This window comes from Aethalodelphis obliquidens, unplaced genomic scaffold (genome assembly GCF_003676395.1).
Source record: "Aethalodelphis obliquidens isolate GAN/ISIS:26980383/991018 unplaced genomic scaffold, ASM367639v1 scaffold139, whole genome shotgun sequence".
Classification (NCBI taxonomy): domain Eukaryota; kingdom Metazoa; phylum Chordata; class Mammalia; order Artiodactyla; family Delphinidae; genus Aethalodelphis; species Aethalodelphis obliquidens.
In genome coordinates this window covers 612735-628801 of record NW_020838083.1, presented here as the reverse complement: position 1 = coordinate 628801, position 16067 = coordinate 612735, and the positions used below count along the sequence as shown (strand labels likewise).

Genomic DNA, 16067 nt, shown 5'->3' with positions numbered 1-16067 from the left:
TTAGGCAGGGGATCTCCTGGGCAAAGGTGTGATGATGGGAATGGGGAATAGTTTGTTCAAAGGAGCTATGGGTTTAGGAAGAGTGCCGTGGAATGATTGTCTGGTGCCCAGGGGCACGTGGAATAGCCAGGCAAATGTGCTGGACGTTACTCTGAGTCCGGAGAAAAATGGAAGATGTTGAGAGGAGATGGTGGAGGATTGGGGAAGCATTGTTTTCTGGCAGCAGAGTGGGGTAGACCCTGAAGGCTACCACGGGAGTCCAAGTGAGCAGAGCGTCTGAGAAGGCACATGAGACCAGGTAGATGCATCTGTCTGCCCACGTCCCCAAGGGAAGGATACGCATCTGAGGAGTGGGGACAGCTGGGAGCTGCCGGGGCTTGGCTGGTGGTCCTGGGAGAGCAGGGGACCTCAAGCAGCTCAGCAGAGCCCCGCCCTCCTCTCTTCCCTGCAGGACACAGAGATCATCAACACAGCCATCCTGACTGGCCGGACGGTGGCCATCCCTGTCAAGGTCATTGCCATCGAGGTGACCGGCCTTGTCCTAGATGTCTCTGCCCTGGTGGAATGCGAATCTGACAATGAGGACATCATCAAGGTGAGCTTCCTGGAGGTGGGGGAACCTGGGAAGAAGGCCTCGGGCCTTCCGGGGGAGTGGAACCCCAAACCAGAGGGGAATTCACATCCCAGGCAGGTCCCCTTGGTAGGCAAGAGGAAGGGAAGTGGCAGGGGGTGAGGGGAAGAGCATCCCATGTCCAGCCTGAGCAAGGGGAGGTCCTGGAGGGCTTCCTACAGGAATGTGGAAGAGACCTTTTGGCAGGCTGAAGGGAGAAAGCAGCACTGACAACTTGAATTCAATCCCCAAGTCATTACTGAGCCCTTGTTGTGTGGCAGACACCAGGTAAAGCAATAGGGGAGGGGGTCCTGGGGGGGATCTCAGAGACATGCCCTGAACCTGGGTGCTGGTGACCAGGTGGAGGAGATCCAGCCCAAGGAGGAAGCCTCCAGAAGCTCATGAGTTAGGCCAGGAGTGAAGGTGGTGTAAAAGGACCCACTCCAGGAACACCCACCCCAGCCCTCCACCTCCCAAAGGCCTTGCCCTGAGCTCCTCCCCAGATGCCCCCTCTGGGCAGAGGGTCCTCCACAGCCCAGCAAACAGGACGTTGATCTGACTTGACTGGCCCAGTTTGCTACCTCCCCAGGAGGGCCTCCAGATTTCCTCTGGCTTTGGACAGTGGTCACAGGTGAGATGCGGGGAGGAGGCAGTGGGGCGGGCAGTGATGCAGGAGGGCATCCAGCCCTGGTCCCTGTGGGATTGGTGAGCTGCTTGCCGTGCCAGCCTCCAGCTGGTGCCAAAATCAAATGATTGGGCAACAGAATCTGTTTCCTGTTCCTGTAAATCCTTCAGCAGGGGGAGTGGAGATGTGGGTGTCCTCCCTCCCTGGGAGTGTGTGCTTTCTCTCTCTCTCTCTCTCTCTCTCTCTCTCTCTGCTCTGCTCTTCCCTGGATCCCTCCTGGTCTCTGGAGCCCGAGGCTCACCTCGTCCATCCCCCCCCCATCCAGGAAGAATGTCCCCCGAGTGAGCCAGAGCAGACGGCTTGGTACCACACACCCACGGCCTCCTGAGGGCTGGAAGCCTTGTCAGGCCCATGGGGCTTGCCACTGCTGGCAGGCTGGGACGGGGAGAAATGGGCCTGCTCCCAAGAGCCCTCACGCAGCACCTTCCTCTACCACCCAGACTCCCACACCTCCGCCCCAGAGCAGACCAGAACAGTCACCGTGGCTTAGATACCAAAGGGAATTAGCAAAGATTCGAAATGGAATTTGTTTCTGTTCTCACTGAAATACACTCAGGTTCTTTCGGGAGTTTGCCAACATTCTAAATGGGATTTGCCAGCCTTCAGCTGGAATTCCCTGCCTTCCGAAGTGGGAAATGAGCATTTCTAGCAGAACCACTGTCCCACTCCTCTCCACCCACCCCCTGAGATGATTAAGAGAGCTCGAAGGAGTTTGGGACCGTCAGGGGCTCATCTGCACGGATGAACCACAGTCCCAGCCCCTCCCCACCCCCACAAGAGCATTCATGTTGTCATCAGCCCATAGGCTGCCTGATAGACCCTCCTCCAAACTCAAGGATGTGCACCCTGGGGCGTGTCCCAGTAGGAGCACCTAAATGCATTGCACACAGGATTCACTCCAGGTATGCCAGGTGTGTACGTGGGCACTTACACAGACACCCGTTGCATCTGCCCTGAAGTACTAGCAGGGACACCTCTGTGAGTGGGCACAGCTATCCACCAAGATGTGTTCAGTGAGCATATGCTCATCTGGGGAACCGTGAAGAATGCAAGGTGATGTCCAGGTGGGCATGCATTTGCAAAAGCTGTACCCGTGGGTGGCAGTTGTCCACCTGTCTGTGCTTGGGGTTCTCTGGTCCTGAAATTTCCTCTCCCTTTCCCTCAGTTCCACCCCTGGCTGGAGCAGCCCCCTCCTGGAAATTAACCAGCTGTCCAGCTGCCTGGGACCACTGGGCCAGAGTCACCTTGGAGGAGCTGTGGGCCTGCCCCTTCTCCCCACCCCCTCCACCTCAACCTCCTCCCCGCCCAGTCGCACCCCAGTGTCCTGCTCAGGACAGGCTACTCCTGTGTACCGTGGAGGACTCTACCCATCAGACACCTGCTCCAGAGCCCAGGTGGTCATGCTGGGGAGGGGAGCCAGCGCTGGGGACCCTCAGCCTGAAGACTCCCCCAAGGTGTGGCCTGCCACATCAAAAACAGCCCCTTACAAAAATATTGGCACACTGGCTTCTTGCCAGGGAGCAAAATCCTCCCAAGGTAGCCACTAAGAGGTGATCTCTGGAGCAATGGAGTGGAAGCTGACACCTCCCAGAGGAATTAAATTAGAGGCCTTCTCCCACCCAGCCTCTCCCCTTCAGCCTCCTGTGACTGGCACTTTCTCTGTCCAATGGCCTTCTGGCCTTCCTTGTCAGAATGAAGTCCTCTGCACTGCCCCACAGGATGACCTGGAGGGCAAGACAGGCCAACCAACCTCTCTCCCCCTCCCCAGGTATCCAGCAGCTGTGACTACGTGTTTGTTAGCGGAAAGGAGTCTCGCGGTTCCATGAACGCCAGGGTCACCTTCCGCTACGGCGTCCTCAGTGCCCCCCTGGAAATGACAGTCTGGGCGCCCAAGCTGCCCCTACACATTGAGCTCTCGGATGCCCGCCTCAGCCAAGTGAAGGGCTGGAGGGTACCTATCCTTCCTGGCCGGAGGTACGACCCTTCCAAACACAGCAGATGCTGGGGATACTCACGGGTGACACAGCCCTGGCACAACGTCTGATCTGCATGTGTGTGTAAGGCCCTAGGTGTACACAGTCTGCAGGTCGGTTTTGCAATCAACAAACTTATTGAGCAGCTACTGTGTGCCAGGCACGGATGGGGGCAGGGAGGGGAGCAGGTAAGTGTGGCCAGAGCCTGACCCAGTTGAGCTCCGGGTCCATCAGGAAGCGGTCTTATATATATCATGGAGCGTGGTGGATGAAGGAAGCCCTGAGTACAGGGAAGCAAGTGGCACAAAGGAAAGAACCACCTCTTCCTCCAGAAGAAGTCAAAGCAGGCTTCCTGGAAGAGGTGACTCGGGAGTTAAGTCTTAAAGGATGAGTGGAAAGGATTTGGCTAGGGAGACAGGGTAAGAGCAGTCAAGCAGCAGACAAAATGGAGCAGAAACACCAACACAGGTGCTCACACACCTGCACATGAGTGCCCCAGCCTGGGCACACCAGGGGCACACTTGTGAGTACATCAGTCAGGCACACGGTGACTGCCACTGGGCTCCCTCACTGGGATACAGGCTCACACACCTGGGTGCCCATCTGTGGGGCAGGTCCAGGTGTACTCAGCACACTCCACTCACCCACTCATCGCTGCTGGAGAGAGAAGCCAGCAGGGAAGAGAAGAAAGGCAGAGTGACAGGCAGCTAAGAGCGGGAAGGGTGGAGCTGGAGAGAGAAGCAGGCGGCCTAGTGAGAGTTGGGATCAGTTCAGTTCTGCGGAGATTTGGAAAAGCAAGGCAGCATAGACCAGGGCCTCTTGAACTTGCGCGCGACGTGCCCAAGGATGCTGTTGAAATGCAGAGTCTGATTCCGTGAAACTGGGATGGGGCCTGTGAGTCTGCATTTCAGGTCAGCTCCCAGTGAGGTTGATGCTCCTTTGAGTAGTGAAGGACATAGTGAACTCTGAAGCCAGATGGCTTGGGGTGAAATCCTGACTGCTATTTGCTAGCTGGGTAACCTTAGGCTACTGTGCCTCAGTTTCCTCATCTCTAAAATGGGCACGTTTACACTTAGCGGATTGCTGTGAGGATTAAATTAGTTAACACAGGTAAAAGAGCCCTCTGTGTGAATGAATATTCTGGTGGTTTAATCCTTCTGAAGCACTAGCCAAGCACTGGCCACACCCTTCTCTCTCTCCACAGCCTGCTTTCCTGGGTGAATCTCCTGATTTTCGTATTTTTGGCAATCTGGACAGGCTGAGAATTCCCCAAATTGTCAAGTCCTGGTTCCATTCTGCCTGCCAGTTCCTCCCTCCATTTATCTGTCTCCTCTTGCATTTTACTCTGAGCAGCCAGAGGAAGCCAGGACACACCTCCCACACTCTGCTTGGCAATCTCATCAGCTGAATATCAAGTTCTGTCTGCCACACAGCTGTAGGACACGACGACGCAGCTAAGCCTCCTGGCACTTGAGCAGGGATCACCTTTGATCCAAGTTAGAGCTGAGCCCAGGGCCCAGCAAGTGCTTAGTGCTGAGAAAGAGCCAGTATTTGTTAAGATTTGATGCCAGCTATTCACAGGTGTAGGCGCAGCCAGGCAGGGGACACGGGGTGGGGTGGGGAGTCAAGAAGGTACCTTTCTAGGAGAGGAAAGCCTGGGACTTCGGGCTCCAAGCTTGTCAGAGACAAAAGGGGTGGACCAGGGAAAGCCTTCCACCCACGGGAGCCAGGGAGGGGTTGGTGGGGCAAGAGGGAGGGAGGGACTCATGCAGGTCAGAGCCGGGGTGGGGAGCCCTGACTCCAGGCCTCCCCCACCCAGATCAGCCCGGGAGAGCGAGGACGAGGACGAGGACGAGGGACGACGGCAGAGCGCGAGCCGTGGCTGCACTCTGCAGTACCAGCACGCCACCCTGCAGGTTTTCACCCAGTTCCACACGACGTCGGCGGAGGGCACCGACCAGGTGGTCACCATGCTGGGCCCAGACTGGCTGGTGGAGGTCACCGACCTGGTCAGCGACTTCATGCGGGTGGGTGACCCCCGAGTGGCACGCATGGTAGACAGCAGCACGCTGGCCGGGCTGGAGCCAGGCACCACCCGCTTCAAGGTAAGCACAGTGGGGCGTGCCGGGTGCCGGGAGCCTTCACACAGACGTTCCTAAGACAGGATTTCCAGCGCCTCGGCCTTGGGGAGCAACCCCAGACGGGCCCTGCAAACACACTTCCCCACCTGCCCTTCTGCTTGAAATTCTACCATCGAAGGTCAAGAACCTTGGAGAAGCTTCTCTCTCTGAGCCTCATCAGCCTCTGTGAACCTTTCATGGCTCAGTGTGGTCGCTGAGAGATGTGGCTGCGGAGCGGAGGAGGTGGGAGGGCCCAGCCAGCGTAGAGGCCAGAAGAGGGAATTTTGGAGATCTAGGGACTCAACTTTGACCTTCCTCCTTGATAACTGGGTGCCTGGGTAGATATCATCCATCTCAGAGACTATACATAGTGACCCATGGGCTGAAATCTGCCTGCAGACATATTTTGTTTGTAAAACGATTGACCCAACCGTTTAAAAATTGGGAGTTTCTCATTTTTTAAAAAATGTAAATTTCTGGTTTTAGAAAATATGAATCTGGCAACACAGGGTCTGCATTCCCGCCTGGCAATCATCAGCTGGAGTCAGTACTGCTGCCTTTTTTACATGAGCATGAGTTCTCCCATTTGCCCCAGTGCCCACCACTCCCTTTTGTCTCCCTGACACTGAGGCTGACCATCAACTGTGACTTATCACTCTACGGGAGGGCTGTTGTTTTCTTTAAAATCAACTCACCTCACTCATCTGTGTTCCTGCCTGGCTCCTGTGAGCCCTTGACCCTTGCTTGGCCTCTGGACCCTGGTTCCCGGTTGCAGACCTAAGGCAGAGCCCAGGAGTCCTGCCTCCCAATCTGCCCCACCCCCTGGGCTTCTCTTCCAGCAGCACTCAGATTCCTCCCTGGTTGGGAATTTGGAGAGGGGTGGGGTGTCCTTCTCTCCTGGCTCTCACCCATCCCCGCCCCACCCTGCCTCAGGTGGTTTCCCCCCTGACGGAGTCCGTGCTTGGGGAGACACTGCTGACAGTGACAGAGGACAAGGTCAGCATCACACAGCTGCAGGCCCAGGTGGTGGCCAGCCTCGCCCTCTCCCTGCGGCCCAGCCCCGGTAGCAGCCACACCATCCTGGCCACCACAGCCGCCCAGCAGACCCTCAGCTTCCTCAAGCAGGTAACTGGATGCCCAGCTGGCCAGCCTGGGGGCTTGGGGTGTGGAAGGAGGACTTGCAGTTTCTGGCCACGAGCCCCTCAGATAAGGGATTTGATAATGGAAGATCTATCTACCCTTTGTGCCCTGTGCACCTGCCCTACTGGGCCCGTGCCCCACCATCTGCCTGGGAGTCTGGCCAAGGTCTCACTTCCTGCACCTGCCATGGTGAGATGCTCCTGTTGAAGGTTCCCACTCCTGCATTTCTCAGAGGGCCCGTCACCTCTGCCTCTACCCCCCAGAATTACCCTCACCCATCTCTGGACCCCCAGCTATAGCCCCCCACTGATACGCCAGGGCACTGGCTATGGGACAAAGGTGGAAAAGTTACAGGTGGGGGTCACGGGGGGGAGAAGGTGGGCACTGAACACCGAGCCAGAGGTCAGGACACAGGAGTCCTCTGCCCCAACTTGCTTCGTGACCTCAGGCCAGTTGCTTGTCTCTGAGCCCTGCTTCTTCATCTGCAAGGAGGTCAACTCTCAGAAGGTTTAACAAACAGAGGACAAGGCTGGGGTTGAGTATATGTGCGTTCTCAGTCTCCACGTGTCTGCTGGGGGTGATCAGGCATGGAGATACGGTGTGACTTCTGCAGCAGAAGGGATCTGAGTTAGACCCAAGGCAGAATTTACCATCAACTCACCCAGGGGAGAAGGGCAAAGTGGGCAAGGACGTTCTCGGGGCAGTATGGAGCCATAACTCCCTGTACAGAGTTGAGTGGGAGAATTCCCCCTCAAATAACCATTCCCGAGCACCCACCACCTGCCAGGCACTGTTCCAGCACTGGGAAGTCAGCAGGAGTAGATCTCTGATTCCTGTCCTCTCCTCTTCCTCCTCCAGGAAGCCCTCCTGAGCCTCTGGCTCTCCTACAGCGACGGTACCACGGCCCCACTCTCCCTCTACAGCCCCCAGGACTATGGGCTGCTGGTGAGCAGTCTGGACAAGCGCGTGGCCACAGTGACCCAGGACCGGGCCTTCCCACTGGTGGTGGCTGAGGCCGAGGGGGCCGGGGAGCTGCTCCGCGTGGAGCTCACCATCGCCGAGAGCTGCCAGAAAACCAAGCGCAAGAGTGTGCTGGCCACGACCCCTGTAGGCCTGCGGGTGCACTTTGGGCGGGAAGAGGGGGACCCCACCTACGACTACCCCGGCCCCAGCCAGCCAGGGCCCGGCGGGGGCGAGGACGAGGCCCAGGGAGCTGGCCCACCGGGCACTGCCGGATCCCCACCCGAGGCCGTGGGCCCGGGCACGGCCAGCCCGGTGGTGCCACCCACAGAAGATTTCCTGCCACTGCCCACCGGCTTCCTGCAGATGCCGAGGGGGCTGACGGACCTGGAGATCGGCATGTACGCGCTGCTGGGCGTCTTCTGCCTCGCCATCCTGGTCTTCCTCATCAACTGCATCGTCTTCGTGCTGCGCTACCGGCACAAGCGCATCCCGCCCGAGGGCCAGACCAGCATGGACCACTCTCACCACTGGGTGTTCCTGGGCAACGGGCAGCCGCTGCGGGGGCAGGGGGAGCTGTCACCACCCGCCAGCAACCCGCTAGAGGCCGTGCCCGCCTGCTGCCACGGCGACCACCACAGCAGCGGCAGCTCACAGAGCAGCGTCCAGAGCCAGGTGCACGGGCGGGGCGATGGCTCCTCGGGCGGCTCGACCCGGGACCAGGCCGAAGACCCTGCCAGCTCTCCCACCTCCAAGCGCAAGCGGGTCAAGTTCACCACCTTCACGGCGCTGCCCTCGGAGGGGCTGGCCTACGACTCAGTGCCCGCCGGCGAGGAGGACGAGGAGGACGAAGAGGCCCTGGGATGGGGCTGCCCAGAGGCGGCGGGCACCGCGCGGCCCACTCCGCCCCCTGACCTGCACAATTACAGGCGCAGAGTCAAAGAGATGGCATAGAGGTGCGTCCCCTGCCCACCATGGCCTGGGCTCCGTGTGGGACAGAGCCGGGACCCAGCTCACAATTGACACGGGCCGGCTGAAGTGGATCTTATGCTCCGGCCCCGGCAGCTTTGCTCCTCCCGGACGGCCACCTCCTTGCCTCGCACCCTACCATCCTCCGCCCCCAGAGGTGGAGGGGCCTTCCCCCTGGAGCTTGCTAAGAGGAGAGCAATCCCAGCCTTCGTTCTACCCTTTCCAACCCTCCTCCTGTCTTAGACCCCTGCCCCAAGACAGGGGCAAGGAGGCCGAGCTTGCGCCAAGGGTCCACACAATGCCCCGCCCCATCCCCCCACGTCCCCTGCTTCCCCCTGTGTGGGGGGCTCTGGGGGGGTCTTGTGTCACAAGCTGCACAAAGACTTTTCTCAAACCGCTATTCAGGGATTTCTGGCCTGCAGGGTGGGGAGGCGGCGGCTGTCTGCCCTGCCAAGGATCTTGCTGTGGACAGAACATTTGGGGGGCAGGGGATATTTGTAGCATCTGCTGGCTTCTGGGTGCCCCCCACTCCCTTCCCAGGACCTGGGAGCTGACTCTCCAGAGGGGTCTGGGGCCAAGCCAGGCGCCTCTCTGAGATCTCAGGACTCCATCCTGTGCCCCCAAGGGCTGTGGGCAGGCCCTCAAGGGGGAGGAGTCCTCGGTCCACCCCAGAGCACTGTGGTCCAGGTGCCCGGGAGCCCTGGGTGCCCCGCGCCCACCCCTCAGCAAGGTCAGCACTACGCCTTAGCCGTCCCTCCTGCTCTGCTGAGCACTCCTTCCTCTCTGCAGGGGCAGCCACCCGCCCCGCTGCTAGGCGGAATCCGGTGGGAAGGGGAGAGGGCGCCAGGCAGTGCTGGGAAGGACCCTGGGACAAGCAAGGCAAAAGGGAGCCCACGGCTCCCCTACCCCATCCCACAGCCACCCCTCTCTCGGGTTCTACCCACCACTGTGTCAGATTTTTCTTAAGTAAATGGAGGCAACCAGACTGGGAATGGGGGCAGCAGCAGCTCCCAGAGAACAGGCAGTACATGGTGGCTGGCTCTGTGTCTCTTCCTTGCGTGCAGGCGCGTGCATGCACACACACACACACACACACACACACACACACACACACACACACACACACATATGGAGGTCACGCTAAATGACATGAGACGGAAACACGGCTGAGCCACCTGCGGTCCTGCTCCTCCTCCTACATCCAGGTCCCTTTAAACCCTGTGGTGCTGGGGGGATGCTCACCTCTGGGGATAGAGGACTTGCTGACCCAGAAATGTGCCCTTCTAAAGAGATGTCTCCTCTAGGAGAAGGGTAGGAGGGTACAGAAAAAGAAGGAGAGAGGCGAGAGGGTTGTATGCACACCTGAGCTCACTCCAGTTTCCTCCTCTGCCTCAGTGCACCTCTCAGAGGGCATCCCTCCTCGTCACCATCACCACCTCCCAGGGAGGCCTCTCTTCTCCAGGGATTGATGGAGACAGTCTGGGGGTCTCCAAGTCAGAAAGCCAGGCAGGAAAGAGCAATGGCTGTTGGGGGGGCTCCTCCCTGCTCGGTGGGCCATGGGCTGGCCCCTCGCCCCTCATGGCCTCCCATGGCCCTGGGAGACCTCTCCCCAGCACAGGTAGCAGCCCCAGGGACCACAGGAGACCTGGGGTGGGGGAGGAAGAGCTCGGCCAAGGCTGCCTGGCCAGCCTCCAGTGCCCTGGACAGGTGGCTACAGCAAGCAGCATCTGCCCCAGAAGGGACCAGGGGCAGGACTAGTGCTGTGTTGGCACCTGCCCCAAATAGCTGTTGCCCCCACACACAGAAGGAAGCCTGCCTGTCACGATCCTCTGCTCAACCAATCAGGGCAGCCCCGGGGCTGTCGTGAGAATTAGATGAGATCGTGTCTGTAAAGTGCTGTGTGCGGTGCCCAGAAGCAGACAAAGTTCCCGGCACAGACCCTGGCACACAGAGATGCTTAATAAATGGAGTTTGTTGCATCCAGGTCTTAATGTTCAGGTAAGATGTGGGCCTGAAAGAAAGACTTGAGATTGGCCAGCTCTGCCCAAGATGTGTTGGCAACAGAGAATAAGTGTAGCTCAGCGGCAAGGAAGCCGGGAGCTGCTGGAAAGCCATGCAGAGCAGAGCGTGAGGCCTCTCCTGGAGTGTCCAGGACATCAGGTACCTGCTGTTCAAATGTGCCCTGACGGTGCCCTCCTAGAGGGTCCTAGGGGGTGGGCAGGGGGGCCCTCAGTCACTTTTCATCACCCGTGGTGCCCAGAATTGGCAAATGCTCAACAAATATTTGCTAACTCAAGTTCAGACGCAAACTATCAATGGCTTCCCTGTTATCCCTCATTTGGGGATTTTCCATACTCTGCCACCTCACCACTTACCTGCACAGTGTTCCAGAGAGAGATGAGGAGGACATAGGTGTGCGTCAAGGAAGGATGAACATCCCAGCTTGGGTGTGTGTGCACAGGAGGGGTGCTGGTATGAAAGCTGGAAAGTGGATGCAATTCATTTATTCAATGCATTAAGCTCCTACCATGTGCCAGCTCCTGCCAGGAAAAGAGGAGGCAAAACCGTGGGCTTGTCGCCCAACCCCGAGGGGGAAGATGGACATAGCGGCTGGCCATGTTCGCCTGGGATGATTGATGATAGAGCTTTGCCCTGGGTTGGTGGGGCACAAAGAAGGGAGGGGGAGGCATACTCAAACTGAGTTTGCTGAGGCCAAGGCCAAGGACATTCCAGGAAGGGAGAATAGTGGGTGAGGAGGCCCAGAAGCTGCATACTTGACACCATGGGGCTTGCTTTTGCTGCCTTGTCTCTGCACACGCTTTCCCCGTGCCTGGGCTTTGGGTCCCTGATGATAGAGAAACACATAAAATGTATACGCCGAAGAGAGGAGGCCGGAGGGAATATGGTGGGTTCAAAATGGATGGGGAATCAGGATTGACTTGAGGTTCAGATCATTTCCCTCTTGCTGGGTGAAGGAAAGAAGGGTGCAAGGGGCAAGGGGACCAGTTAGGAGGATGCTGCAGCAGAAGGACAGTGGCAACAGAGAGCTGGTGGACACAGTAGCATTCACTGCAGGATTTGCCAAGTGCATTATCCCACATGGGAATGAGGGGAGGACATCAGATGCTGCTGACACCGAGATCTCCTTCCCAAATGAACCTCAGAGAACACGCTGCTCCAGGGGAGACCACAGAAGCCGGCCTCATGGTGGTTGTCAGCATCCATGCTTTCACAAATGGGGAAACGAGGACCCCGAGAAGGGGAGCGGTTCGTTGATAGTCACACAGCAAACCTAGCAGCAGGGCCAGAGCTCTGCCTGCCACCCTGGCTTGTAATTTGTGTCCCTTTCTCTTCATTCCTCACCCCCTGTCCGAAGGCAAGAACTCAGAAGCAATTGCTAGAAATGGCGAGACCTGACCCTCACGTGGTTCAAGAGGCAGGAAGCTTGGAGGCAACGAGGCGGGACATTAAGTTAACAGCCCCTGGAATGGCCCTGGCGCTGAACTCCTCTTTAAAAATTTATATTCAACCCCAAAACCGAATCAAGGGACCTTGTAAAGAATAGTTACTGACAGAGAGCTGCGCAGGGAGCGCCAGGGAACCAGGTCCATGAATCAGCTTGCTGGCAAAATGAGATTTCTCCGACAGCTGGGGGGTGTGGAGAAGCCACCCTGAGCCTGTCCCCTGCCCGAGGTCAGTGCTCGGCTCGGCTCCCCGCTTCACCCCCACGCCACCCAGGACATGCCTACAAACCTGTCTTCAACAAATATTGACAAGCACCTACTATGTGCCAGGCACTGTGCCCCCCTTAAGAGAAGGCTTCAGGGAGAAAGGGAGAGACTTGGAGCCAAGCTGAGAACCTGGGAAATACAGTATATGGGCCAGGAAAGGAAACTCTCATTTAAAGGGATAAAACTTCTTAAGACAGGTTGGCAGGGACCCCTGGGGTCTGATGGTGCATTTGCTGTGTGACCTTCAGCCAACACAAAACCAGCTCTGGGCTCTCATTTCTTCATTTGTATAAACATGGAAGTCACCGCTACTAGACAGTATTCACTGACCTCTCTGAAGGGGCTGTGCTGTTTTAGCACCTGTACTGCACAAAAGTCCAGGGATATAGGAACTACTAACTCCTATTTTATAGATGAGGAGACAGGCACACAGAGAGTGATGGTAATCTGCCCAGGGTCTCCAGCTTAGAAGTAACCTCTGGGCAGCTACAAACCTACCCTCTTTCTGCTACATCCTGAAGCAACTGATGATGTTGGCAACGGAAGGGAAATGATGTTGGAGAGACCGGAAGGTGCGAGGGGCATACAGAGGGGCCTCTAAGGATTTGATGTGCTCAAGTGATGGGGGCAAGGCTGTGGGACCCCCATTTAAGGTATAGACCATGGATAGTGTTGGGGGGCAGATGGAACACAGTAAGCGCTACGGCCTCTCTCCCATTTTTAGAGGGAACACTCTCCCTCCCCTACTAGAAGCTCCACCCCCAGCTGACTGTCACAACAGACAACCATCCAACCCTCTCTTGGTCACCTTTGGAGCAGAGAACCAGCAGGGCTTTCCTGAGCAAGGTGTTGAGCTGGGCTTGTTAGGAGAGCGGGCAGCACACACAGGGAAGTGGGTGTGAGTTGCACCTGCTGTTTCCCTTGGGATACTGGCTGTCCCTTCAGCCTCTGGAGTATAAGCAAGAGAAACTGGGAAGCTGAGGCCATCCCTTAGGCCCCCACCCCGGCTACGGTAGCACAGTGAGTGTTTATTAAATCCTTATCATAGATCAGTCAGAGTGCCAAGCACAGGGGAATCAGGAGGATTAAATAGCCATCACTAACATTTCCTGAGAGCTCACTCCACGCTAACCATTTTATATCCATCATTCCATTGAGTCTTCACAATAACCAAATAAGGTAGGTGCTATCATTATATCCATTTTACAGATGACAAAACTGAGGCTCAGAAGTTATGTAACTTGTCTCATGTCACACAGCAAACAAATAGCAGCACCAGGATTCATACCCAGGTTACATTGGCTCAAGTCTCCTGTCTTCCCTCTGCCTCACACTGCCCTCCTCTGTGGGGACCGGGAGTTCAGAGAATGATTCTGACAGTGTCAAGCGCACTGGGCTGGGAGTCCAGGGCCTTGGTGGGGGTTCTCTCTCTGCCATTGACTAGTTGTGTGGCCATGAGCCTGGCACTGCCCATGTCTAGAACAAGCCAGGACCCTCAACTAGAATCCAGGGCCAGATGGCCCCCTCAGTGCCTTCAGTCTTAATGGTTTTCAGGTCTGCAGGTGTGAAGCCCAGGGCACTGCCCAGCCCTGCTAGTTTATACCTTCCACCCTCCACCCTCCACCCTCTTAGAGATGCTGTGGGCAGGAGGCGGGTAACAGTTTCAACGTCCTCAGCGGTTCTCCAAGCTTTGCCAGTTCTGCCGTCCTCTACTTGATGCTGCCACAGGTAGCTGCTCCTGTGAGTTTGGACTTTGCCAGATTGCGGGGGGGGTGTCCATAGGGAAGGAGCATGGGGGGATGGGAACGGTAACCATCCCTGTGTCTGCCAGAGAAGCAGCAGCTAAGACAGAGCTTGAAAGTTCAGCTTGTGGATCCTCTGCCCACAGGGAGCTCCCAGTCTGATGGAAGAGGACTGGGCCCTGTCCCATAGCAGCTTCCAGTCTGAGGTGGGGAGAATGACACACCCAAAGAAATGCCACCATGCATTCAGTGAAACATACAAACAGGTGCTAATAAGTGCAAAGTAACCTAGGTATGCACTTAGCCCACAGAGCAGAAGAAGTAAAATAAATGTGGAACCTGGGAAGTTAATCCAGAAAGGCAGCCTGGACCAGGGCTGTAGGTGGGTTGAGGGGAGGCATTCAGAAGGGTCCATCAGATGGCCAGGAATTCAGACACAAACAGTTAAGGGTAAGGAGGTGGGGTGGATTTACCCCGCTGGCTGGGGGATGGAGCCCCACAGGGGCCTGGCTAAGAGGAGTGGGCGTGGGAAGCGGGGGAAGGGACCCTCCCTCAGGTGACCCTGGAGAAGCCCTGGGCTGCTTAGAAGAGAGCTGCTTGGCTTCCAGTCCCCTGGCTCCCCCGCAGCTGCAGTGTGACCTTGCACAAGTCTCTGGCCCTCCTCTGTGAGAAGAAGGGTCTGGACTAGATGCTATCTGAGGACCCTCCCCGGACTGACCCTCTGTGCCCCCATCCAGAGGCCAACTGTGAGCCCATCTATCAAGTGGATTCAAACACAGAACTCAAAGTGCCTGCCAGGACTTTCCTGGGGCACAGACGGGGCCTCGGCCCCTGGCGGAGTTCCCAGCCCCATGGGGCAGGCCACTATGGGGCTCCCAAGAAAAACAAGGTCAGAAGGGCTTGAGCTCCAGTTCTGCTGCCATCTTCCTGTGTGACCTCAGGCAGCCCCCCAGCCCTCTTTGGGCTTCACAGAAGGGCTGGGGGTGCCCTTTCCCTCCCAACCTTCTGCAGTTCTCGAATGACTTTCTTCCTCCTCCATTGCAAAAGCTCCCAACAGGTCTCCTATGACTTGTACTGGGGCAGGGGCTCTGGGGCTGCTTCCTGTAGATTCTCCCATCAGGAGGGGTCCTGCCAGTTAGGACAGCTGATTGGGAGCAAAGGAAAAATGAGCAGTGTTCTGGGAGTGGACCCCTGTGCTCCTACTCTATACCGAAGCCAGCAGCCCAGCCCTGGCCCTGAAATGGACTCCACCTGCAGACCCCCACCCCAGGCATGTCAGGGAGGGGGGAGGGGGGAGGGATGCCGTTGGTGGGAGGTAGCAGGTGAAGGGTCCTTCATGCCTCCCCTTTCTCTGCCCCTTCTTATCGTGTACACCCTACAGCCACCTCGATGCACACAGTCCGCCCCTCCAAGGGGCACAGAGAGTGAAGCCCACCCCTCCCCTGATGGGATGCAATTCATCAGCATTGACAGAAGCTGGGATGCTGTTCCAGGGCTTCCTCCCTCACACACACTTGCCCACGGGGTCCTTCTTCCACAATCTGTTCCCTGCCCCCTCTGGGCTCCGTTCCAGATTCCAGATCCCCTGTGAGATGGCTCTCTATCAAGGGAAGGGGCAGGCCCAGGGGAGGGGAGCTGGACTGTGGCTAGCCCACCGGGCAAGGACCACATCCCTCAGGGAGGGAAGAGAGGAAAAGAGGCAAGGAAAGAACACTCCAGCAGCTGCAATATCTCGAGGAAATCTCCAGTGATGCCAGAGCCACGGGGTGACCCTCCGCCCCAGCAAACCTTGCTTCAGGAACAGACACAACAAAGCACCAGATGCATCCAGCAATTAAAGTGCTGCCTTTGTTAGAAGATGAGGAACTGGGCTCTTGTGGGCGGGGCACGTAGAGCACGTGTGCACACACTCCGTACGCACACAGAGCACGCATCACAAATGCACTCTCTCCGAGCATCCCTACTCGTTCACACGCCTGCCAACCTCACAGATGTGCACAAGCAGGGGCATGCCCCTCACAAACACACACACACACACACACACTCCCAGGGGTGGTGGTTTGTACAGAAGCTTGTTGGAAGGAGGGAGGGGTCAGGAGCACATTTATCCCATACCTAAAACAATAACCAAATAGTC

At 57.3% G+C, this 16067-nt stretch overlaps 1 protein-coding gene across 2 annotated transcripts in view; it reads left to right on the top strand.

The window, feature by feature from the left end:
• Nucleotides 1-9484, top strand: part of TMEM132E (transmembrane protein 132E) — a 52284-nt gene extending 42800 nt beyond the window's left edge. For both annotated transcript variants that reach the window (XM_027099739.1, XM_027099738.1), the window contains 5 exons: nt 452-595; nt 3064-3269; nt 5088-5373; nt 6322-6513; nt 7387-9484. In XM_027099739.1, coding sequence (XP_026955540.1) covers nt 452-595; nt 3064-3269; nt 5088-5373; nt 6322-6513; nt 7387-8442 — 1884 coding nt within the window. In that variant the 3' untranslated portion in view covers nt 8443-9484. The remainder of the gene's footprint in view (nt 1-451; nt 596-3063; nt 3270-5087; nt 5374-6321; nt 6514-7386) is intronic.
• The last annotated feature ends 6583 nt before the right edge of the window (nt 9485-16067 follow it).